Below are 26,301 nucleotides of genomic sequence, written 5' to 3' on the forward strand. Positions count from 1 at the left end.
AAGATCGGCATAATCGAAGAAGATCGGCAAACGAAGAAAACGGCAGAAGAAGAGAAGAAGATGGAATGGTGGAGAACAAGATGGAGAAGAGAGAGAAGAAAGAATGACAAAAAAAAGGGTTTAGAGGAATAGAATGAAAATCACTAAAATGACTAAAATGTCCCTAAGTATATATACGTCTTTATGCTTGTATACGTATACGGTATATGTGTTTAAAGATATGTTTAAATAACAATTCTCAAAATAGAAACCCTAAAAATAAAAAATCCCAAACGGAGAAGCAAAAATAGAAACCCTAAATCAATAACGAAAAACCCTAATGATATGGAAAAGTAAACTTACAATGACGAAGATACAGAAACGGCAGAAGATCGGCAGAATCGAAGAAGATCGGCAAAGAAGAAGATACAGAAACGGCAGAAGATCGGCATAATCGAAGAAGATCGGCAAACGAAGAAAACGACAGAAGAAGAGAAGAAGATGGAATAGTGGAGAACAAGATGGAGAAGAGAGAGAAGAGAGAATGAGAAAAAAAGGGTTTATGAGGAATAGAATGAAAATCACTAAAATGACTAAAATGTCCCTAAGTATATATACGTCTTTATGCTTGTATACGTATACGGTATATGTGTTTAAAGATATGTTTAAATAACAATTCTCAAAATAGAAACCCTAAAAATAAAAAATCCCAAACGGAGAAGCAAAAATAGAAACCCTAAATCAATAACGAAAAACCCTAATGATATGGAAAAGTAAACTTACAATGACGAAGATACAGAAACGGCAGAAGATCGGCAGAATCGAAGAAGATCGGCAAAGACGAAGATACAGAAACGGCAGAAGATCGGCATAATCGAAGAAGATCGGCAAACGAAGAAAACGGCAGAAGAAGAGAAGAAGATGGAATGGTGGAGAACAAGATGAAGAAGAGAGAATGAGAAAAAAAGGATTTATGAGGAATAGAATGAAAATCACTAAAATGACTAAAATGTCCCTAAGTATATATACGTATTTATGCTTGTATACGTATACGGTATACGTATACGGTATATGTGTTTGTATATGTGTTTAAAGATGTGTTTAAATAATATTTCTCAATAAAAAAATATTCCTATTTTTTCTTTCTTCCTAACTATGTTGAGAATTGTATCGTGCACTCCCTCAATTGTACCTCTCATTCTCCTTTTTTTTTAAAGACCATTTTGTCGTTTTTTATTTTTATATAAAACCATAAAAAAAAAGTATCACTCTATTTCTCATCCACACTTTTGAAAATTACAAACTTTCGAAATAATAAAAAGTTAATTTTTTATATTTTCAAAAGTTTTGTTAAATTTGAAACTTTCGAAATTTAATTTTTCAGAAAACTACAAAACTTTCGAAAGTTTTGATAAATTTGAAACTTCCGAAATGTAATGCTCGAAACTTTCAAATTTTCGAAACACATTTCAAAACTTTCAAATTTTCGAAACACATTTCGAAACTTTCAAATTTACGAAGTAATTCAATTTCGAAAATTTTAAAAATTCGAAAGTTTCAATTTATAATTAAAATTTTATTTTAAAAAATAAATTTATAATATTATTATTAATTAAATTTATTATTATTTATTAGTATTAATTTATTACTATAAATTTATTCCTATTTATTAGTATTAATTTATTACTATAAATTTATTCCTATTTATTAGTATTAATTTATTACTATAAATTTATTAATATTTATTACTAAAAAAATGAATTTCAAAACTGTCGTATTGTTCCAAAACTTTCGAATTTTGTTTCTGAAGTTTCATTGAAGATCAAACTTTCGAAACAATTTCGGAACTTTTCATGAATACCAAAACTTTCGAAAGTTTTGATAAATTTGAAACTTCCGAAACGTAATGCTCGAAACTTTCAAATTTTCGAAGTAATTCAATTTCAAAAAATTTTAAAAATTCAAAAGTTTCAATTTTATAATTAAAATTTTATTTTAAAAAATAAATTTATAATATTATTATTAATTAAATTTATTACTATTTTTGAAATTAGGTCTAAAATTTATTAGTATTAATTTATTACTATATTTATTACTATAAATTTATTAGTATTTATTATTGTTAATTTATTACTAAAAAAATGAATTTTGGAACTGTCGTATTGTTCCCAAACTTTCAAAGTTTGTTTCGGAAGTTTCATTGAAAACTTTCGAAACAATTTCGGAACTTTCCATGTATACCAAAGTTTTGAAACTGAAAAATTTCATTTTTCTGAATTTTACATTTCGAAACTTTCAGATTGTCAGAATTTTGGAAAAAAATGAACTTAGAAAGTTTCGAAATGTAAAATTCAGAAACATGAAATTTTTCAGTTTCGAAAGTTTCATGTTCATGGAACTTTCGAATATTTGGAAAATTAATGTTTCAAAAATTTCAAAAGTTCGAATTTTTGCAAATATGTTAATCGGACAATTCAAACTTTCAAAAAATATGGATGAAAAAAAAAAAAAGAAAACTTTTTATTTTTATTTTTAATAATGATATTAGAGACAATCTAGTATTTTCCATGAAGATGAGGGGGTGGGAGGCACAAGTGAATAGGTGCGCAGTACAAAACTCAACTATGTTTTTTTCCTTTATGCTACCTTTCATCCATAAAAATTATGTATGAAAAACACACAAACAGATTTTTTAAACAGTCATCATTTGCGTAATATTCATCACAAAACTTTTACAATAACAACCTGAAGGAGCTAAGAAACGCTTGATAACAATATACATACATGAGGGTGATACTAGTTTCCTCTAGCAAAATTAAATTACAACAAAGATCTATTTCTTTGTATAGATTTATAAAGTTAGGAAAATAAAAAAGACCTACAAAGTGGACAAGAGAATTGATTTCGTTCTAGCCATTGTTCAATACAATTGAAATGAAACACATGCCCACATCTCCTCAACTTGCTCACTGCATTTCCCCCCTCAAATTCCACCAAGCAAATGGAACAAATCTCATCACCATCACCATCACCATCACCTCCATGTCCTCTCAAATCGTTGAATCGCGCCACGGGTAGGGATGAAATTTCTGGAAATTCCATCTCCTTGGCTATACATTTGGTTTCACAAGAGAACAAAAACATGAGAATTACGCCAAACATGTTTGCAAGTGACATCTTGAGTTGCATCAATGGGATTAAAACACATGTGTAGAACACAATTGTCAATATCCACATGCGAGATTTACAAACCATAAAACAATACATCTTCAATGTACTATATAAAATATTAAGTTATTAACTAATCCTAAAATTTCAATACATGAATTAAAGCCTCTCTATAACTCTAGATCTGTGTCTCTCTGTTGCTGCACTCTGTTTCTTTCAATGACAAAATGATGCTGAATTAATTGTAGTGTGATTATCTATTTATATAGTATATATATATATATATATAGACATGTACATATTACACGGCTAGGAGAGATGAGTTTTGTTTATCTTTGACACCGGCCTTATACATAAAATAATAATGCTATATATGTATCCTAGATTCTTTATTTATTATTTATAAAAATAAAACTTGTTCTATACATTAGTTCCGAGTTAGGAGGCTAATGTGTGTACATTAGTCTTTTTATTATATATAGGTCAACTGGTACTATATATGTAATCCAAGTTGGAACGCTAAAGGGTTTTTGTGAATGAGGTTCAAGATTTAATCAATAGTGTTAATAATTTTTCTTTCTAACTTTAAAAAAAAATCAATATTAATAATTAATTATTAATTTTATTGGATCTCCTCCCACTAACTAATTACTAACTACTATTAATATTTGTTTTTAAAAAAAACTTAGGTCAGCTGCATATGTTAATATTGAATTTTAGATTTTCAAAAATCGTAGTATTATAATCTTTAAGTCCTTATTCTAAGTAAGCAGTTAAAAGGTCGCAGGTTTTTTTAATTATATATTATAATATTATCTATATTTGTACCGCAGTGGGTTTGCAAGGCCGGCGCCGATTCCACATTCTCTAGATTTGTTTATATTTTTTAATAATTAAATAGTATACTAACTATATTATTAATTAAGACTGGTGTGATGGATACTGTGTGCCCAACCACGCTGGTATTTTTCTTTGGATACTACTTCCCTCATAAGAAGGGGTGGGAGTAGGTCAGACTTTGAAAGACATGAGTCTGGTCTACGGCAGGCTTTTTTTTCGTTCTGCACATTTTATAAAGTGACTTGGAAACCTATTAAAAAATCTATTTAAAATGATTTTTAAAAAATATGAAACAAAAACATTCTTTAAACCCTAAAAAATAATTTTTTGTGTCAAATGATAGATTTTTTTTTGAAATAAACACACTCATTATTACCTCTTAAACAAATATGGAAGACTACTGAGTGATTGACTAATTGAACAACTACCAAATATGAAACAACTGTTGAATATAAAATGCTTACTGAGTAATTGCTTAATTGATAGAATTTAAAATAGGAAATAATATTATTAATATAATAATAATAATATTAATAAAATAATAAAATATATATAGGCCGGCCTGTCAGCCCTAATAGGCTTTTTTATAAGTCTGAGCATGGCCTATTTAAATAAATAGGCTTTAAAAATGGCCTGAGCCTAGCCTTTTTATTAAATAGGTCAGACCATGACATAAGTAGGCAAGACCATATGCCCCTGACGAACAACCTAACATATTCTCATCTCTACCCATAAAGATCTAAAGAGTTTATTTTAAAAAAATAACTGTTGTTTTATATGTTTCAATGTAATATTAGATAATTTATTTCAATTTTACTTATTAATTAATATTATATATTAATATTATATGCATTACTTTTGTGTATTTATGACAGTTTTTAATATCAAATAGTTATTACGGATAATTTTGTACAACAGTTAAATTTATTTAGAAATTTTTAATTTATGTAAAAAAATTTAAATAAAATTTTATTTTAAAATTAAAAGAAATATGAACTTTTCTTTTTTTGAATGAATGTTGACTTTCATTATTTTTAAGATTAGATCTAATCACATCTCTAAATGCTCTCTATAGCTAATGTTGACCTTCTATAAAAAAAAAGTATGAATTTAATCTCTTAATTATTTTGATTTTTTGGTATAGTATTAATATTTTGATTGTTACAATTAAATCCTTTTATTATTTTCATTTTCTTAACATTCTATCACTATCAACACCTATTCAATTTTCTCTTAAAATGTTAATCTCATGTCTTGCAAAATTCTTCTAATTTAAAAAAAAAAAATATTAAATTTATAAGATTTAAATTAAATGATGCATCACGAAGATATATAATGTGGCAGAATTAAAACCATTCATTTAGATTCACAAAGCACCTATATATGATTAATACATCCCTCTTATTGACCAATTTCACTTCGTGAATTTAATTTTTTGAGACAAATAGCATTATTGCTCAATATATAAACATACTCGATGGGTTTTAGATAATCAAATTTTATTGTCAAAATATATACATGATGACAGAAGTATCTTAGCATTCATTCCTGATTTTTTTTTTTCTTTTAAAGAGTTTAACGGCAAATATCAATCACAAATACATAATAAAAGTCTTGATAATTTCCATCAAAATGTGTTTGTTTGACTTTTATGTTGCATAATATTTGTAGGGTTATTATATTTCAACCTCCACAGTTTTTATATACTTTATCTTTTTTTATTTTACAATTACATTACTAATATATCACACCTATATATTTTATTCTTTTTATTTTTTATTTTTCTTATAATGTCTAATTAGTGTATGAGTGTATATAAATATTTAAATTATGCTAACAAGTATTAAGAATAATACTTATTAAGAAATTAATAGTAGTAACTTTATTTTAAAAATAGAAAATTTAAATTATTTAAACTTTGAACACACAATTTTTAATAAAAAAAATGCATAATTGCAGTTTTGGTCCCCCTATTTTAGCTGATTCGCGAAAGTAGTCCTATCATTTTATTTCTCTCCAGTTTTGGTCCCTCAAACAGAATTTTGGTCTAAAACTTGATGAAATTTTATTTTTTTTGCATTTATTTAAGTCACACAGCATGCCTCAAGATCTCATTTGTAACAATTGTACTTGAAATATATGATTATAAATGGTGTAGTATGGCTTTAAAAAATGAAATTTTATCATGTTTTAAACCAAAATTCTGTTTATGAGACTAAAACTGGAGAGAAACAAAATATAGAAACTACTTTCGCGATTCAGATAAAATAGGAGGATCAAAACTGTAATTAAACCTAAAAAAGTTTATACTTGGATTATTACTAAACGCTCTTGCCCTAAAAGCATTTGTTCGCATGTGCTTCAATATTTTTCCTATTTGTAACTTGAGTTCATGTTTCGTGTGAGGCACGATACGATTTTACTTGTAGCATCGTATTGATTGGGATGAAGTAATAATTAATGATAATGTTGACCTGGAAAAATTAAGTAGAGTAAACCATAATGTCAACATGATTAAATATCAACACAAAAAATGTCAGCGGATTAATTTGGACAGAATTATCCCTTTATCTAAAGTTTACTAGTTTGATCAGAATAAAATATAAGTACAAGAAACAAATGCATCTTTGTAACTCTTTGCTTCTCTAAAAGTATAACCGGATGAATTCAACCAATACAAAACCAATGATAACATAAATGCAACAAATACAAACTATTTAATTTTTTTATATTTAGGTTTAAATCGAACTAAATCCATCAAACTCGGTTGCTTATTAAAAAATAAAAATAAAATCGATCTATACATAGTAGTTTGGGAAATGTATTGTAGTTCTAATTTTTTTAATTATTATATATTATGTGAAATAATCAATTATAACAGTTAATTGTTAATTTTATTATAAAAAAAAAAATTGAACACATTAGTTTTGTAAAAACTTCGTTATGACTCTCAAATTAAGTTGTTATTTTGATAGTATAAGAAATCATTACTCATTTTCAATAATTAGATTTTTTATTGATGTGGACTAACTAAAAGGCCAACCAAATAGCAAATACAAATAATTTAAATCTAAGATTATACCGTCACACTTATATTTAGACACTCTTCATAAAAGATAGAATTCTAAAAGACTATTAAAATGAACTATTTAAAAAGACAAATACTGGTACATTATTAAACTACGTGATCCCAATCACATTGATTCGAGATACGATTTACCAAATTAAAAGAGGACTTTGAAATGCAACACCTACGTAAATCTAGACACTCTATATACAAGTCACACCTTTTCACCAACTCTAAAAAAAAGACATCAAAATTAATTAATTTTAGAAAAAATGTCAAGTTAGGTGATTAATTTTTTTTTTTACAGGAAGTGATAATTAAATTTTTTTAAAATGTCAATTAAACTGAATACTTACGGGGCCCCATAATCATATTTCTATCGAGGTCTATGTCATAATTTTTTTTAAGGAAATGTTTGTGTCATAATTATACTATATACTTTAATCCCTAAAAATAAAGTACTAGTATGATAAGTAAAGAAGCGGTGTGGCGTTGCATGGTGGGAAATCGAGAATTGAGGTGCAATTGTTTTGCGTCTGTTTGGGTTCATTCGTACCGCGTTTCTTTTGTCTTAACCGCGTTTCCTATGCACACACATCAAGCAGCCACAGTAGTTGGCGGAGGGGGAAACACCCCATCTTCAAAATCATTTTTAATCACTTCACGATTTTTTTAATTAGATCTCTAAACTTAAAGACACGATTACAAATTATTTAAAACTTCAGGGCCTAATTCATTTTTTAAGTTTACAAACCTAAATACAAGTTACTGGCAAGTTAAAATATCCAATTATTACAATCTCTTTTACTTCAAAGATTTATTAAAATAGTTATTATAAAATTAAATGAAATCAATATCATTTTTCGTAACTGCAGCTATGAATAACTAATATTAATATTAAGATTTATCTACATGTTATTTAAGAATATTATGTATTTGATATTGTGACCGTCTAAGCCATTGGTAACAAACTTATTTAGCTAAGACTAACTCCTGAGGATTGTCTTATCTTTTCCCGAATATGGGCCTGCAGCTTTTGTCGTGGGATGTTTTATTTGGTGGTTGGGTTTTCTCTTTTGGTCAAATGGTGGTTGTGTACATGAGTTTGTGTGTCTTCATAATAGTGATTTTAGAAAATGAGAGTTTCTTTTGAAAACTTGAACATCGGTCCCGCTAGACAAAATTTATAACTGCCTATGTTTGTTGACATGCTATCAAAAGTCAAAATATGTTGTCTAGTTCGGAGCATACAAATGAAAATGAAGCCACCATACTAATACGGTCAAAGTGAAAGGAATAAAGGACTAAAAAAAATCAACGTATAAAACTTAGTCTTAAACTAGTGGAAGATCAAAGGTAAGAAGGAAGAATTAGGACACGGAATTTGCCTTAAGACTGATATGTATGTCATCTAATGCAGACTTGTTAGTTTAAAAGTCAACTAAAATTCTAACTTTTATAAATGAATGATATTTTTTGAATGTCAAAGTTAACGGTTCTCGAAATCTTTATAGTTGATAGAATAACTAAATTGATATTAATTTGATAAAAATAAAAATAAAATAAATGTATTTTTCAAAATTCAATTTGTTTGTCCAACATCAATTAAGTCACAATCTCACTTGTAAAGAAAAAAAGATCATTAACTTATACCTCAAAAGATAGTTGCTAACTTAGACAAGCGGATCTTATCTTCAATAAGTTAAACCTGGTCATTCAAAAAACTCTCAATGCACAATGGCTTAGTTAGAAAGTATGCAACTTGATGGTGGCACAATAAGTCATGTTGATGGTGTCTGTCTTGACCAGTTCTATGAGATAATAAAATTTAACATCGATGTGGTTACTTCTTCTATGGAGAATAAGATTATTCGACAATTTTATTGTAGAACTATTGTCACACAATATAGAAACAATGTCCTATTGATTTTGTCCCAACTCCTCTAGAATTTTTCTCATCCATACAACTTGACATGTTGCTGCTCTAGCAACCACAAACTCAACTTCGGTGCTTGACAGGTGGCAAGGGCTGCTTTTTAGAGGACCATGTCATTACACCCCTGCTCAACAAAAATATATATCTAGATGTGTTATTCCTATCTTCCAAGTCACATGCATAGTCATTGTTCGTGTACCCCAACAAATCAACATTTCCTCCTATTTATACATGATTCCAAACTGACAATGCCTTGAAGATATCTTAGAATTCTCTTTACGGCTTGCAGATGAATTTGTATAGGATTGCTCATGTATGTACTAATAAGGTTGACTACATACATCATGTCAGACCTTGTAGTTGTCATATTAATGATCCACCCAATCAGCTGCTTGTAACTAGTATTGTCCACTTTGTTTCCCTACTTATCCTTGCCAATCTTTGAACCAAGAACTATAGATACCTTTACTCATTATTGTTGGACATATCAAACCTTTCTAGTATCTCAATCGCATACTTTATTTGACTAATATATACACCTTCAACTTCTTGAATTACTTCAATTCCATGAAAATAGTTTATCTTTCCTAAATCAGTCATAGCAAACTCCTTTTTCATAGAACTCTGAATTCAATCCCCATTTTTTCATCATTTCCAATATAGATCATGTCATCTACATAGACACTCACAATTAGTATCCTTCCATCACTATCATGTTTTAGAAACAAAGTTTGTTCACTTTTGCTAGCTTAGAAACCTTTTTGAATAAAATAGGTTTCAATTCTACTAAACCAAGCCATTGGAGCTTGCTTCAAACCATATAAGGCTTTATGCAACTTGTACACCTTGTCTTCACTTCCTCTCTTTATGTATCCTTTTGGTTTTTCCACATACACTTCTTCTGCTAAATGTCCAAAAAGAAATGAAGATTTGACATCCAATTGATAAAGACTCTGTCCCTTTTGAGTTGCCAATGCAATAATCATCGTTATAGTATCCAATCTATGGATAGGAGCAAACACTTTTATATAGTCAGTTCCTTTATGTTGAACATACCTTTTTGCCACTAATTTTGCCTTATATTTGTCCACTTGACCTAGCTCATTCAGTTTGGTCTTATAGATCCATTTAACCATTATCTTCTTAAAGCCTTTCGGTGAATTTTTCAGCTTTCATGTCTTATTGTTTTCAAATGCTGCTATTTCAATATCCATGGTTTGTCTCCACTTGGCATTCTTCACAACTGCATCATAACAATCAAGATTTGTATTATCTATGTCTTCCATGTTAGCCTTTTTATCTTTTGAAAGCCCTTGATGAAGTAACAATGTCAATTACAAGGAAAACGGGTTTTAATTGTAATTGTCCGTTTTAAAAAATTCATGTTAAACTCAAAATATTTAACTTAAGATTGATCTTTGTTATAGACGAAGAACATTATTGGTTAGTGAAAACACACAATTAACTTATCTGTATAAAATATGATTAGAAGATAAAAACTAAATAGAGATAAGAGAAGAAATATCACACAAAGATATATTATGGTTCACTCAAACAAGTTACGTTCAGACCTCAAAATTTTGATATTTTTCACTAAGTGCTCAAAGCATCACCGTTCTTGGTTTTCACATAGTTTTTACATATCAAACTTGATCTGTTACAAAGTACTATCTTTCTACCTAGCAAAGATTTTCATAGGTTACCTTTCAATCTTTCAGAAAATATTTTTACACATTACCTTTTAAACATTAAAGGATTTTTAAAAATTACTCAAACTATTTAAACAATATAGTCTTGAGTTATAAAGTGGTGATTTTGAGAGATTAGTAGAATCTGAGTATGCTCATCTCGTATTTGAGAATAGATTATAGGATTTAAAACTCATAAAGTTGGTTCTTATATCAAGTTAAGAATAGAAATGAAAATTTGAAATGATTGAGAAGCTCAAAATAATTCAAATATGATTGTATGAGTGATGTATTGCTTTGCACTTGAAGCTTCGATCTGTTCTTTATCTTGAGGCTTATTTTATAGACTTCAAGAAGGCTAATGACAACTCATTTGGCCATTGAGAATGTTTCAACTATCATGTGTCAGTAAGTGGATAAGATCAGTTGTAAAGCAATAATGTTCTTGCTTAAAGCAAGAATGTTCTTGTAAACCAAGAACGATCTTCGTTTTTCTTTGTGGTGTGCTGAGTTTTAATCTTCGCTTGACAGCTGTCTGAAGTGATCCATGCTTTGTATCACGTGTGTCGGCTGCTTAAAAGTACAACTGAGGTGTCCTATACATCTGTCAGCTTAATTTGTACTTGAAGCTTGCTCAACTTGGAGAATGATATTGTTTTATGAATTGTGAAGCATAGCTTTTGCCTTTGACCTTTGGAGTGATTCTTATACTGAAATGATCTTCGTATATTTTTGGATATATTCTGTAATAGATTGTAATTAATGGAACTAATCATTTCTTTTAGAATCTGATCATTCTTGTTGTTTTGAAACTGTGGAGAACATTCTTCGTTTTCCAGGATTCTGTCAAGAACGTTCTTCGTTTCTCTGAATGGACTTGCTTCATTTTAATATGATTTGTTTTGAAATGTTTGGTTCATGTCTTTGTTTAACACACTCAAACACACATGTTAAATACCAAAACACTTAGAATCATAATTAAAAGTCTTAATTAACCTTTGTTTAATTATCATTAAAATATTAATTTGGGATTTTATCTCAACATTTGACCATTCTCATAATCAGTCGGTCATACTGAAATTTTTATAGGTTGGCTTGCATTCTCATTCAGCTCATGATTTTTTCCAGATGATTATCTTTCACTTGGGTCTCTATCATTTTTTGTTTCCAAGTATGAGTCAGTCTCTTAATCCAGATCCACAATAATTTCTTCTTTGTATTTCTCGTCTCATTTTCATTGTTCATTTTCTTCAAACATCACATCCTTGCTTACAACAATTTTTTTTTCAATTGGATCAAAAATCCTAAACACTTTTGATTCATCACTCACACCAAGTAAGATGCATATGCAGCTTTTTGGAATATGCAAATGGCCTATGCATCCAAATATTTTAAAATGTGACACTGAAGGTTACAATCACTCCAAGCCTCTTATGGGTTTTTTTTTTCACTAGCAATGTTGGAGATCTATTCAAAACACATAGGCTCCATCTCACAACTTCTGTTAAAATTTTTTTTAGGAATTCCCTTTCCACATAATAACAATCTCACCATGTTCATGATTGTCCTATTCTTTCTTTCTGTCATTCCATTTGGTTGAGAAGTATAGGCAGTGGTGAGTTGTCACTTTATCCCAACCTCCTGACAAAATTGGTTGAAGTTGATGGATGTAAACTCTCCACCTCTACAAGTTCTAAGACATTTAATTCTAAAATTTGTTTCTTTCTCAACGATAATCATAAATTGATAGAAAACTTCTCATTTTTCAACTACGAAATAGGTTCATTCTGTAGTACTCCAATTTTATTCGATTAATTAAAAATAAATAAAAAAGTAATAATATGTTTAATAAGTATTTAACAATTATTATTATAAAATTTTAAAAAATCATCTTTTATTAATCTAATCCAATTTTGAATATATAATTTACATATGTGCTCCCATTTAACACAAAAAATAAATAAATAGAATAACATAAAAAAAAAAAAGTCATGTATTCATTTTTTCGTGTGTCCATCTTTCCTACTCTTGTTTCCTTGTTTCCACATCTTCCTACAAACTCATTTCTTGCTTCATTTTTTTATATTTTTTTCCTTCTCTTTGTTAGCTTAATAAGGTCATTACATTTACTTGTAATAAATGTGCACTCAATAAAAAATGGATAAACAACTTTTTCTCTAATCATCTTACATTGCTTAATATTTGTTACAAAACTCAAAGAGGGGGGGAATTTTATTTTTCAGAAGAAAAAATCAGAAGATAGAAAAGATAGAGTTTTTTTTTCTTTGTCTCTGAAATCAACAAAGAAAATAGAGGAATTATTAAAAAAAAAAATATATAAAGAGAAGGAAAAAAAGAGGAATTGTTTTTATAAAAGAGAGATTTTGAAACAAAAATGAAGTTGAGCAGAGAAGAAACAATAACTCAACTCCATTCTCAAAATCATATATTTCAAAATTAAAAGAAAAAATAGAAAACGAGAAACAGATAGTATCACCGTCATTTCAACGTCTACCAGTAACCGCCGCCAATCACCGTCAACCGTGCACCACTGCCGCCTTCTTTCTTCGCAGCATACCACATATCTGTGTCACTCTCATGTTTGTTGTTATGTTCTCTATCCTTTTACTACAACATTTTCTTTGATTTGCTTGTCTGGATTTTTAGTTTCTGATTTCACATTTAAAATGAAAGAATGAGTTATATAAAGCATATATTAACATTAAAAAAAAAAATTGAGATTTTGGTTAGGTGGATTCATTAAAACTTTGAGTTTTTTTGAAATGATGCTCGATGATTTAGGATTTATTGAAATTTAAAGATGCTTAGCTGTTATGAAATGATACATCAATTTTTACTTTATTAAATCATTATTTATTTAATTATTTTTTTCAAAAAATAAAATAAAATAAATAAAATATTGCTTCAAAATACGTTATATAAATTTGCTAGGTAGTCAATAGCGCCAGTTCGCGGCGGGATCGCGCCGGAGCGGAGCGGCGAGCGACATGGCCGCGGCGGCGCAGAGCGGAGCGGAGCGAAGAAATAAGGGTTCGCGCGCGACCTGGGTGCGTTCGCGGGTCACGGGTCGCGTTCCGGGTCGTGGGTTTCAAAACCCTAAAAAACGTGAAAAAAATCTGGCCTTTTTTTTTCGTCAAAAACCAATTTTACCCCTAAATTTTAAAACGTTTTAGGGGTAATTTTGGCAAAACAACCTTCAGATTTTAGAGATTCACTATCGTTCTCATCTTCTCATCTCATCTTCTCAACTCATCGTTCCATCTCACTGTTCTCATTTCTTTGGGTTGCTACCTTCAGTCGTCCCGTCCGTTCTCATCCTGTGCGTTCTCATCCTAGGTTCGTTCATGGTTGCTCTTTGCTCTGCTCTTTGCTCTGTGCTCTTTGCTCTGTTCTTTACTCTTTTTTTTTTTAATTTCTTTTAATTTTTTCTTTTTTCTTCAATTTTTTTTTACTTCAGTTTTTTTTTTACTTCAAATTAAATTTACTTCTCCTCCTCTGTTACTCTTTTTTTACTTCTTTGTTACTTCTTTTTTAATTGTTTTTACTTCTTTTTAATTTAATTTAATTTTTTTGTTAATTTAATTTATTTCTGTTTTTTGTTAATTTGTTTTTGTTAATTTAATTTCATGCTGTTTTTGTTAATTTAATTTAATTTAATTTACTTCTATTTTTGTTTCTGACTTTCTGTTTTTGTTAATTTAATTTAATTTAATTTACTTCTATTTTTGTTTCTGTTTTTGTTAATTTAATTTACTTCTATTTTTGTTAATTTAATTTACTTCAATTTTTGTTTTTGATTTTGTTAATTTAATTTACTTTTGTTTTTTGTTTTTGTTAATTTAATTTTTTTACTTCTTTTTTCATTCTGTTAATTTAAATAATTTGTTTTTGTTAATTTAATTTAATTTGCTTCTGTTTTTGTTAATTTAATTTAATTTAATTCTTTTTACTTCTTTTTTCATTCTGTTAATTTAAATAATTTGTTTTTGTTAATTTAATTTAATTTAATTTGCTTCTGTTGTTGTTAATTTACTTCTGTTTTTTGTTTTAATTTAATTTTTACTTCTTTTTTCATTCTGTTAATTTAATTTAATTTGTTTTTGTTAATTTAATATAATTTACTTCTTTTTTTTTTGTTAATTTACTTCTATTTTTTGTTTTTGTTAATTTAATTTAATTTAATTCTTTTTTTGTTTTTGTTTTTGTTAATTTAATTTACTTCTCTTTGTTTTTTTCTACTTCCTTTCTTTCTTTGTCTGTTCTGCAAACGGCCATGACAACATCATCTGAAACCCCACAATCTGGAATGTTTAAACCAACCGGAGATAATGTTGACCTAGCATGGCAGTTTAATAGTGTAAAAGACAAGAATAATAGGAAGAAGGTGACATGTGATTTTTGTCAAGTTGAAACTAGTGGTGGAATTACTAGAGCAAGACAACATCAATTAGGAATAAGGGGGGACGTAAAAAGCTGCAGAAAAATACCACCAGATTGTAAGCTATTGTTGCAGACAGATTATGATGAGAAACAAGCACTAAAAGATGGAATATTAAATGAGATGGAAGTTCAAATTGACGATGATGTTAATGATGATGTAGCTGAAATAAGGAGAATTCGAAGTGGAAAAAGGGCAATTGAAGCCCCTTTACCAGCTGCCAAGAAGACAAAAGGTCCCTTGGATTTAATGTTCATGAAAAAAGCAGAACTCAAATTGGGGGAAGACAAGAGACAAACAAGCATAATTGATACTTGTGACAAAGAAGCAAGAGCAAGAACGGTACAATACATTGCTCGTTTTTTTTACACAAATGGAATTGCTTTCAATGTTACAAGATCAAAAAGCTTCAAGTTGATGTTGGAAGCAGTTGGAAATTACGGTCTTCATTTGAAACCTCCAAGCTATCATGAGTTGAGGGTTCCACTCCTTGAAAAAGAGTTGGAATATACAAAGGCTTTGTTGAATGGTCATCAATTGCATCGCGCAAAATACGGATGCTCAATTATGTCAGATGGTTGGACGGATAGAAAGAATAGGACTTTGATAAATTTCTTGGTGAATTCCACAGCAGGAACAATGTTTGTGAAGAGTATTGATGCTTCTGCCTACATGAAGACTGGAATTAAAATATTTGAGCTATTGGACAATTTTGTTGAGGAGATTGGTGAACAAAATATTGTGCAGGTGGTTACTGACAATGGAAGTAATTATGTATTGGCTGGTAAACTACTAACTGCCAAGAGACCACACTTGTTTTGGACTCCGTGTGCTGCACATTGTCTAGACCTGATGTTAGAAGATATTGGAAAGATTGCTAAGGTTAAAATGGTTATTCAAAAAGGGATTAGTCTTGTTGGCTTCATTTATAACCACACATTGGCGTTGAACATAATGAGGAAGAACACTGGCAATGTTGAATTGGTTAGACATGGAGTCGCAAGGTTTGCTACCACATTTCTTACTTTGCAAAGATTGCATAAACAAAAAACCAACCTTAGAAAGATGTTCACTTCTGAAGAATGGTTGAAGTCCAAGGCAGCTAATGATCCTAAGGGAAAGAAGGCAACTCGTATTGTACTTTTGACATCATTTTGGAATGATATCATCTACACTCTTAAGGTTATGGGACCTCTTGTACAAGTGTTAAGACTTGTTGATAATGAGAAAAAACCTGCAATGGGATATATATATGCAGCAATGATCAAGGCCAAGGAGGATATTCGAAAAGCTTTCAATGAACAAGCAAGCAAGTACATAGATGTATTTGCAATCATTGATGAAAGGTGGAAATGTCAACTTCATCATCCATTGCATGCTGCAGGCTACTACCTAAATCCGAAGTATTTTTATAGCAAACCAGAAATTGAGAATGATCCCATATTGGTGGGAGGTCTTCACTTATGCATCAAAACACTTAGTGAAAGTCACCAAATGAGTGACATGACTACAACACAATTGTCAGAATATAAGATTGCTAATGGTCTCTTTGGATTGGGTGGAGCAATAAGACAAAGGACAACATTAGCTCCCGGTAATTGGATTGGAACTTCATTTATTTTCTTCTTAAATTTTTTAGCACACAACAACTTGTATAAAATGAAAATGATTGTTTCATTGCAGCTGAGTGGTGGAAGACTTATGGAGCACAAACTCCACTTTTGCAATTATTGGCCATTAAAGTGTTGATTTTGACATGCAGTTCTTCAGGATGTGAGCGTAATTGGAGTACTTTTGAGCATGTAAGTTAATACTTAATACTTGTTATTAAGTTATAGAGTATTCTACTATGTAGGTTCATATTAATTTAGTAAACTAACATTTTAAATTATGATACTTAGATTCATTCCAAGAAGAGAAGTAGACTTGAGCATAAGAGGTTGGAAGACTTGGTTTTCGTTAAGTATAATCAGGCTTTGAAAGAGCGATTTGATTGTCGTGATGTGATTGATCCAATCGTCTTGAATGATGATTATGATTATATCAATGAATTTGAAGTGGGAGACTTGGGGGATGATGGTGAACCTGTTGAAGAATTAGTTTATGCTGGTGATAATCTAACTTGGACTGATGTTGCCAATGCAAGTGGGGCTAATGAGCCGGTGGTCTACACTAGGCGGGCAGCAAAAGAAAAGGTAGCTGCAAGTGCATCTAGGGCAATAGCACAAGAAACAATATCAAAAGAAGTGGTGGTAGAAGAATATGTTGAAAAAGTTGAACCTATTTATGTTGAAGATGATGAGGATGAGGAGGAGGAGAACGAAGAATATATTGAAGTTAATGGGGAAGATGAGGAGGAAGAAGAGGAAGAAGACTATGTTGAAGATGATGATGATTTTTGATTCCTATAACATGCATTTTAGTTTTAATATTTTGTTAATTTTATTACTCTACTATGTTGAAGAACATGATGATATTTGGTATCTAAATCTATATTTTGATTAAGACTATTTGGTATCTAAATGTATGTTTTGATTTAGACTGTGAGTTTGAGATCTAAATGTATGTTTATATAGCATTATTCATGTAGAGGTCATTCCGGTATCCCGCAACCCGCTATCCCGCTATCCCGGTTTCCGGGGTTGGCCGCGACGCACCGCTATCTGGGATTAACTACCTAGTAAATTTGACAATTTGACATACCTAAAGCTCGTTTTTTATTTTGTTTTTAAAATAATTATAAAAAAAATATTTTAAAGTGGTTAATTAAATGTGACATCTTTTTAATCTTTGAGCGGTTATAATACAAGCCGTATAATTTAGAGATTTTAAAGCTCATTTTTATAATCAAAATAATAAGATTATTCTTAAACGGGTTAACTAAGACACAAGTTGAACAACTTGATAATCTTAAAATAATAAGATTAGTCCTTTAGTCTTTTTAAGACACAAGTTGAACAACTTGATAATCTTAAAACTCATGTCATTTAAATAATTATTTAAATCAAACAAACTCATTTTATTTCGTCAAAACTTTTTTCTTTTCAACAACAAAATTAACTTTCTTTAAAAAGACAATCAACACATCCGCATTTTCTACCTAAGAACTACGTAGTTTTGATTTCTCCATCGCACTTGGAAATATGTAGAGGCAAGATTGCACTTTTGTCAAACACATTAATAATTTTGTTCCCTCTCTTTCTTAAGCACACACTTATTTCAAAATCATATTATAAAAAAAAAAAAGGGGGTTGATATTGATATTTAATAGTAAGGATAAATGAATATAATTATAGTTAATATTAATCATTGTCATCATGAGTAACCTTTGCAAGTAGCTTAAACATTCAATGATATGCCATATTAGTTTCAAGAATTAGCCCCTTGTCATGATGGTAGATCTTGGAACTTCCAATTTTTAACATCACAATCAACCCCCTTTCTTGCAATTGTCATATGCTCAAGAGATTGTTCTTGAATCCAGGCACAAAATACATATCTTGAATGAGATAAACTACTTCATTTATCTTGAAATTGACACTGCCTTTTCTTGCAACTTCCATCTTTGAATTGTTTCCAAGCTTGACTACTTGTGTACAATTTTCATGTTTAGTGAACTAAGTTTTGTTTCCACTCATGTAATTAGAGCATCCAGAATCCAAGAACCAAACATATTCTTTTTTTTTTCTTTTCTTGTGGATCAACATGTGTCATCAGTAACACAGTTTCATCTTCATTGAATTCTGCACAATTGGCTTCTTTGTCCCATTTAGGGCATTCGTTCTTGTAAGCTAATCTTGTGACACTTGAAACATTCAATTGTATCCTGATTATATCTTCCTCTCCTTCTGAAGCCTCATTTTTGTTTTCCAACAATCTCACCTTTTTCTTGTGAGGTAACCTTTAAGGTTTGTTCCTCTCCATGACTCTTGTGGAATTTTTGTTCATGAACTATCAACGAACTTTGAAGTTCATCAACAGACAAGGTATCAATACTTGGACTCTTCAATTGAACACACAATATAATTTAATTGCCCAGTTAAAGACCTAAGGGTTTCTTCAACTAAAGTGACATCATGCATTTTTTCACCATGAATACGCATTTTATTTGCTACTGTCATAACTCTTGAGAAGTAATCATTTATTGTCTCACATGATTTCGTCGCCAATGTCTCAAAATATTTCCTGAACGCCTGAAGAATAACCCGTTTAACCCTTGCATTTCCTTGTTATTTCTTCTTCATGGAAACCCTGATTTGCTTTGCAATATCTTTCTGCAAAATAGTCTCCAAGATTGTTCAATCAATTGCTTGAACCAAGTAAATTTTGGCCTTCAAATTCTTGAGATTCAATTCATCAAGATACTTATGTTGAGCTTTACACAGTGTTACACCTTATATTGGTTCTGTAACCTTATTTCAATCAAGGTCCAATATTTCTTTGACCGAAGAAAATTCTCCATCAACATACTCCAATGATCGTAGTGATCGTCGAACTTTGGTATGGATACTTGCACAAACACTTATTCATTGTTATTCATATTCACCATAGATTTTTTTTAAAAAAAATTACAATTCTTGCTTGTTCTATTTACAGGCCTCTTGACGAGACTCTGATACCAATTGTTATTAGGAGAATAAAACAAAATGACCTCTTAACTTTGTTAATATTACACAATGACTTATATAATCATATGAGAATTCAGTTACAAATTTAACTAACTTAACTAATAAAAACAGAAAAAATAAAAAGTAATACTAAGTAATTTACTAACTTTGAGCTAATTACACTTGACACCCATAGTAGTAGTAGTGTATTACTAGTAGTAGTATTCAGTATATGAAATATTCGAGAAGAATCAACCAATCCCACACCGTCACGTGTTGAGTTATTCTAAGCAGGATTCCCCACCAAAATGTGGTGTATAAACAAACTTGCACAGACACACTCATGAGTCGCGACTTTTTAGCCTTTACAAACCAAAGGATAAGAATTCACAAAGGCTGGCGTAATAATGAATAATAATCATCATTTCCCAATTGAGGGTAAACAAACAAACCCGAGGAATTTTATTTTATTTTTTAAAATTGAAACGTAAAAAGCACTTAGTTTGTATTATTGCTAAATGAGTTTTTTAATATTACTTTTTTCATTTTAAATTTATCTCGTTTAAGGTTTTTTTCACAAAAAATAATAAAACCGTTAGTCGTTATTATAATACATATTAAAATATGTCATTCAAAATGATTTCTAAAAAAAAGAACTGAGTAAATAAAAACATAAAATGACAACCAAAAAAGTGAAAAACATGAAATAGGAAAGTAATGGAAAAGTTGGTTCTTTTTAACATGCAGATATATAAGGAATTAATTGAAGAAAAGGAAAACACACGAGATTAGGAGAGCAAGCACATAATAGCAGCTTGGTTGGTGCACGCTTTTGTGTCTGGAACATAACAACTTTTACCATAACACATTCCACGCAGCTTCTTCTTTTTTATCTCTTCTATTACTCACTCAATAGTCATATATATCTCGCTCTTCTATTCTATCACTATCCCGTGACTCTCTTCCCATAAACCTATATCAAAATCAAATTAACTCTTCTTTTTTTAATTCCACATGATATCTCACCACCATGCGATCCCCTCAGCCACTTCGCAACGGCGGCGATAATAACCGTTCACCTTCAGCACCTCGTTTCCACTCCACCGTCGCCGAACATAAACTACGTCGTTTCAATTCACTCATCCTCGTCTTCCGTCTCATTTCTTTTTCATTCTCACTCGCTTCCTCTGTTTTCATGCTCACCAACAATCGCTCCTCTGATTCTCCTCACTGGTACCACTACGACACCTTCAGGTAGCTAATTTTTTCAATCTTTCTTTCTATTCTAATCTAATTCTTGTTTAAATTTCAATTTCAATTTCGACGCATAACATAATTGAATTACCTATTAATTTGAACTGAAATTGAGAAAAAATTGTTCAGATTCGTTTTGGCTGCGAATGCGATTGTGGCGGTATATTCTTTGTTCGAAATGATTGCTTCCGTATGGGAAATTTCAAGAGGCGAAACACTGTTCCCCGAAGTGTTGCAAGTTTGGTTTGATTTTGGACATGACCAGGTCACAATCCACAACTATTTTGTTTCTCTCTATTTACTCTGTGTGTGAGTGACGGAGAGTGATAATGTGTGGTGGTGGTGGTGGTGCAGGTGTTCGCGTACCTGCTATTATCGGCGAGTGCGGCGGGGACGTCGATGGCGAGGACGTTGAAGGATATGGACACGTGTAATGTGAGTAATGCGTTCTGCGTGCAATCGGACATAGCTATAGCGTTGGGATATGCAGCGTTTCTGTTTCTAGGGTTTACGTCGCTGTTATCGGGTTTCCGACTCGTCTGTTTCATAATCAACGGTTCTCGTTTTCATCTCTGAATCTCAATGAGTAGTTATTTGGCGTTGAAACGACGTCGTTGCCACGGGGCACGGGAGAGGAGAGAATATTTGTGTGGGGTCGGGCCATTCTTTTCACGGTACTCTTCTCAAATAGGATGTGATTTGATTTGGACCGACATGGTGGGCAGAACTGCTGGAACACTATGTTGAAAATATGAGCGTGACTTTGATTTTTGAGCCTATACTATCTATTATAGTAGCTGCAAAACTACTTGTAATCACACCTATTTCAATAATTCTATTATTTTTCCACTTAATTCATTTACTAACCTCAGTGGATTTTTTCCCCAAGCTGATTAGACAGTGTGCCAATATTTTGGCGGAGTATTTTAATTTTATGACTTCCATGGTCTCCATTTTCATTACACTCAAAATGTTTAATTAGTTAACTCTCTACCGATTAAAAAATAGATACTGGATTTAGATTGGAAATGAGTTAAGTTTGGAAATGAATCGAACTTGAATTCAATTTGGTTCGATTTGTTAAAATTAATTTAATTCAAGATTTGACTTGACTTTCTCATAAATTTATTTCTTTTATTTGAATTTAATTCGATTCAAATTCACCAATAATATTTTTATTAATAAATCGAATCAAATGGATTAAAAAAAATATCAATAAAGATTAATGAAAAAAATTAACTAAAGTGTTACAATTAAAACTACAATCAAAGGAAAGTCTTTCTATCAATTTTTTCATTCCTCTTTATTGTTTCGTATAACTCTTAATAAAACAAAATAAGAAAGTGTCGTGGAGTATATTTTTCAATGCAAACTCCAATAATAAAGTTGAAGAGAGTTCTTTAAATGCAGAATTTATAAGTGTTAAACTAAATTAAATAATTAACTTTAAGTAATACTTAAAATAATTTTATTTAACTACATGATAAGAATAAGAATAATATACATTGCTTGTAACTTTTAAATAACATATGTTTTATTTTAAAATCATTCATAAATCAAAATATTATCATCAAAAATAGTTGTTTTGAGCAACAAATGTAATATCTCACATGAGATTTAATTTAATTTTTCTATAAATAATGAAGATGTATATTTCTTTAGTAACTTTTAAATCATATCAAAAAAATTAGACTTAATTGCAGTTTTGGTTCCCCTATTTTAGTTGAATCACGAAAGTAGTCCCTACATTTTATTTCTCCATAGTTTTAGTCTCCAAACAAAATTTTGGTCTAAAAATTGATGAAATGTAATTTTTTTTAGCTTATTTAAGTCACATTGTGCCTCAAAATCTTTTAGTGCAACAATTATACCAAAAATCTATAATCATAAAAGATATGATGTGACTTAAAAAAATGACATTTTATCAAAATTTTGACCAAAATTTTGTTTGAATGACCAAAACTGGGGAAAAATAAAATGGAATGACTACTTTTGTGATTCAGCTATTATAGGGGGACCAAAACTGTAATTAAGCCAAAAATTTATTAACACTAACTTGTCAAATATTTTTTTATTTCGTTTTAAAATAACATTTACAATATGTTTAACATCATTTTCAAGCATTTTAATATTTACATCTAAACTTTTTTTTACAACTTCCAAGTAAATTTTAGGCTTAATTACAGTTTTAGTCTCCATATTTTTACTGATTCACAAAATTTGTCCATTTATTTTAAAAGTCGATAGTTTTAGTCACTCCCTCTAATTTTTTAACTGAAAAATGATGACGTAATATGGTTTAAATAATGTATCATATGAATAATTAATGCATCTAGATGGTTCTATGTCATATAATTATATGTCACGTCATTAAAAATATGTCAATCGTCATTTTTTAGTTCAAAAATTCAAGAGAGATGGACCAAAATTGTCAACTTTTAAATAGAGGTATCAATTTCGTTAATTAATAAAAATAAGGGGATCAATTTTACATCAAGCTAGTTCATTGAACAAACGAGTCGAACTATTTATAATTCAAGTTCAACTTATTTATTAAGTGACTTCGATTTTTAACTCAAATTCGACTCATTTGGTTATGAACCTAATTCAACGAGATAATTATCAAATTGAGTCTCAAACTATTCAAGTAGGTTCGATATCTCAGTATTAAATAAAAAACAAAAAACATCTACATACAATTTAAATTGTTCAAATCTACTTTGAAATGAAGTAATTGATATAGTGAAAAACAATGTCTTTAATATCAAAAGATGTTTTTTAGTGAAAAAGAATAAGTTTAATATGTTTCCAATCAACACAAATATCAATCATTATGTCAAAAATTAAAAATTTGTTGGATATATTTTTTTTTATGTGTATAGTGTTGGAGGGTTAAAGATTTTTTCTAATATATTATTAGAACTATGTAACGTATCAAAATAAAAATAAAAATTATTTTTTGGCAAATCATAAAGCAAGCCTTTACGTGTTACCGTTTACTACTTCTAAAATAGTTGCTCTAAAAACTTTTTAAAACTGGAAATATATAGACTTAATTTAATTTTGTATTCTTCTATTTTTATATGTTCACGAAATTAATCTTCATATTTTAAAAGTCCATAGTTTTAGTTCATCCCTTAAATCTTTAAATTAAAAAATAATGATATGATATATTTTAAATAATGTAACATGTGATTTTATATTAGAGTTATGTAGATGTATTAATTATTTGTTTGTTATTAATTAAATTACAAAAATAAATTTTTTCTGAAGTTTAAAGTGAAGTCTCTATTTAGAGGGTTTTATTGCGATTTCATGAGCTTTTTTTTATCATTCTATATCATCGTATCATATGTTATATTATTTAAAACATATCACATAGTTATTTTTTGGTTAAAAATTAGAATGAAAGATCAAAACTATCAACTTTTAAAATTGGGACACCAATATCGTAAATTGATACAAATAAAGTAGCTAAAACTGCGATTAAACCATATATAAATATTCTCAATAATTTACTGCTGATGACAAATAATTGTCCTTCTCTGGTCAACATGATAATTGCTGTCTGCTAATGCAAATATGCCAGATCAAATAATTAAAGGGGGGAGACCTACCGTATCTGCATTACTTAATTGTCAACATGGTATAGTTTATAGTTTATAGTTACAATCACTACGTAAAAGGCACTAATGATATCACTGTATTATATTCTCCAACTCACTAATTAGTGTTGGTATACCAAAATGATGCTTATGAAAGGTACATAAGCCACTCAAAATTCTACTGCAAATTTACTAAGGATTCCCATAGGCACAACCCGTTTCTTTCACACCAGAATAGTGATTTTGATTTACATTAAGCATAATTTTCTAGTTAAAGGCAGGTTTGGAATTGTATAAGGCACCCTTCACAGCATAATTAGCAGCATTTTCAGAACATTATGCTTCAGTCACAATAGGAATGCTGGCATTATCATAGCAGTGATTTTTTCCAGCTGACATTTCTAGAACCTCACTAGCAGCCACATCAGGATCATCGCTGTCGCAAAAAGGTATGAAAACCTCAGCATGATCCTTGTCCACACTCCAAAATCATGTATGCCTGTTAGTTTTAGATTCCATTGAAAGCAAACAGGAAAAAAAACAAAAAGAGTTTCTAAAATCTCAATACATTTATTAATACATGAGCTTTTTTCTTGCTGACACTCGATTGGGTCTCAAGGACTCATCAGAGTTAGGGCATACCTCAAAGTTCAAAGAGTAGCGACAACAAAGATACTTACACGTTCTCACATTGACAGTGGGAGCGAACCCACGCCTTTGTGGGATATGAGTCAACTCCTCTAATAATACGGGTGTAAACACCAAGTGATAATTCAGTGATGGCTACCAAACCTTTGAAAAAAGCAATCAGTGTTTCAGACATATTCCAAACCACCTTTTGGAACCTTTAAATTGAGGTATCCTCATATAAGAGCAAATTTACAAAAATATAGCCAAAATAGACAGACAGCTTTAAGAGAGGAGCACCACATTTATGCCTTTAGCTAATTATTTGCCGAATATGATAACCTACATTTTATCATACGCATATAGGGACATATATCATTCATTGAACACACAATAAAATAGCTGTAAAATACTGCTGTTTGTCAATGCCTGTATATAATTTCTATGGTTTTCCACTAAATTGTATGATTCAAAATATGTATAAGTGCAATTATATGGAATGAAAGGAAAAAGGGTAAAGTGATCGCAGTGGGATTCGAACCCACGACCTTTAGATTCGGAGTCTAACGCGATATCCACTCCGCTATGCGATCTTAATAAGAATTTTATCAAATGAAAAATACAAGAAGGTGTTTAAACGGAATCGGCATTCTCATTAGCTATGTGATTTAGATCTAACAACTGAAAGCGAAAGAAAACCCCTCTCGAAATATTTCTTATTTTTTCTGCAAAAATTTGAATTACAAAAAACAAATAAACTAAATCGAGAATAAAATGATTATGAACAAATAATAATTTGAATAATATAAATTGATGTGATCGTGAAATGAAAATCTAGCGTTGGTAGAGAGAGGATTAGCGTACCTGTATGGCTGTATCTGGTTAAGGTTTTAGTTGTCGTGTTTCAACGATCGATGCAGTGAATTCGGGTTCTGTGATATTGTTTGTCGTCTTGTAGCTTTGGGATTGTAGGGTGGGCCTAACTAAAGGTCCAAGCAGTTAACCTTAACATCCTGTTTGACCCACATTAACACCGCTGTCGCAAATGACTTATGACAATAATGAGATCAA

General features: G+C 30.1%; 2 protein-coding genes, 1 long non-coding RNA gene and 1 other non-coding gene across 5 annotated transcripts; 2 read left to right on the plus strand and 2 right to left on the minus strand.

Moving 5' to 3' along the window:
* Positions 1-14,972: 14,972 nt before the first annotated feature.
* Positions 14,973-17,835, plus strand: LOC101505215 (uncharacterized). Its single transcript, XM_073367271.1, has 4 exons — positions 14,973-16,731; positions 16,821-16,939; positions 17,039-17,473; positions 17,728-17,835. The coding sequence occupies exons 1-4, from the start codon at positions 14,973-14,975 to the stop codon at positions 17,833-17,835; spliced, it is 2,421 nt and encodes an 806-aa protein (XP_073223372.1).
* A 2,692-nt stretch (positions 17,836-20,527) lies between these two features.
* LOC101490387 (CASP-like protein 4C2) lies at positions 20,528-21,933 on the plus strand. The gene is made up of 3 exons (XM_004497236.4): positions 20,528-20,998; positions 21,128-21,263; positions 21,353-21,933. Exons 1-3 carry the CDS (start codon positions 20,775-20,777, stop codon positions 21,572-21,574), a joined length of 582 nt encoding a protein of 193 aa, XP_004497293.1. The 5' UTR covers positions 20,528-20,774; the 3' UTR covers positions 21,575-21,933.
* A 2,551-nt stretch (positions 21,934-24,484) lies between these two features.
* LOC113786166 (uncharacterized) lies at positions 24,485-26,296 on the minus strand. 2 transcript variants are annotated; one of them, XR_003472306.2, is made up of 2 exons: positions 26,095-26,296; positions 24,485-25,572 (listed from the first exon to the last, which is right to left on the minus strand). It is a non-coding gene; the product is annotated as an uncharacterized lncRNA (long non-coding RNA). The 2 variants fall into 2 exon arrangements; XR_003472305.2 differs by having other exon boundaries at positions 24,485-25,955.
* TRNAR-CCG (transfer RNA arginine (anticodon CCG)) lies at positions 25,751-25,823 on the minus strand. Its single transcript has one exon. It is a non-coding gene; the product is annotated as a tRNA-Arg (tRNA).
* Positions 26,297-26,301: the final 5 nt, after the last annotated feature.

The sequence above is a fragment of the Cicer arietinum genome, chromosome 4 (assembly GCF_000331145.2).
Source record: "Cicer arietinum cultivar CDC Frontier isolate Library 1 chromosome 4, Cicar.CDCFrontier_v2.0, whole genome shotgun sequence".
NCBI lineage: Eukaryota > Viridiplantae > Streptophyta > Magnoliopsida > Fabales > Fabaceae > Cicer > Cicer arietinum.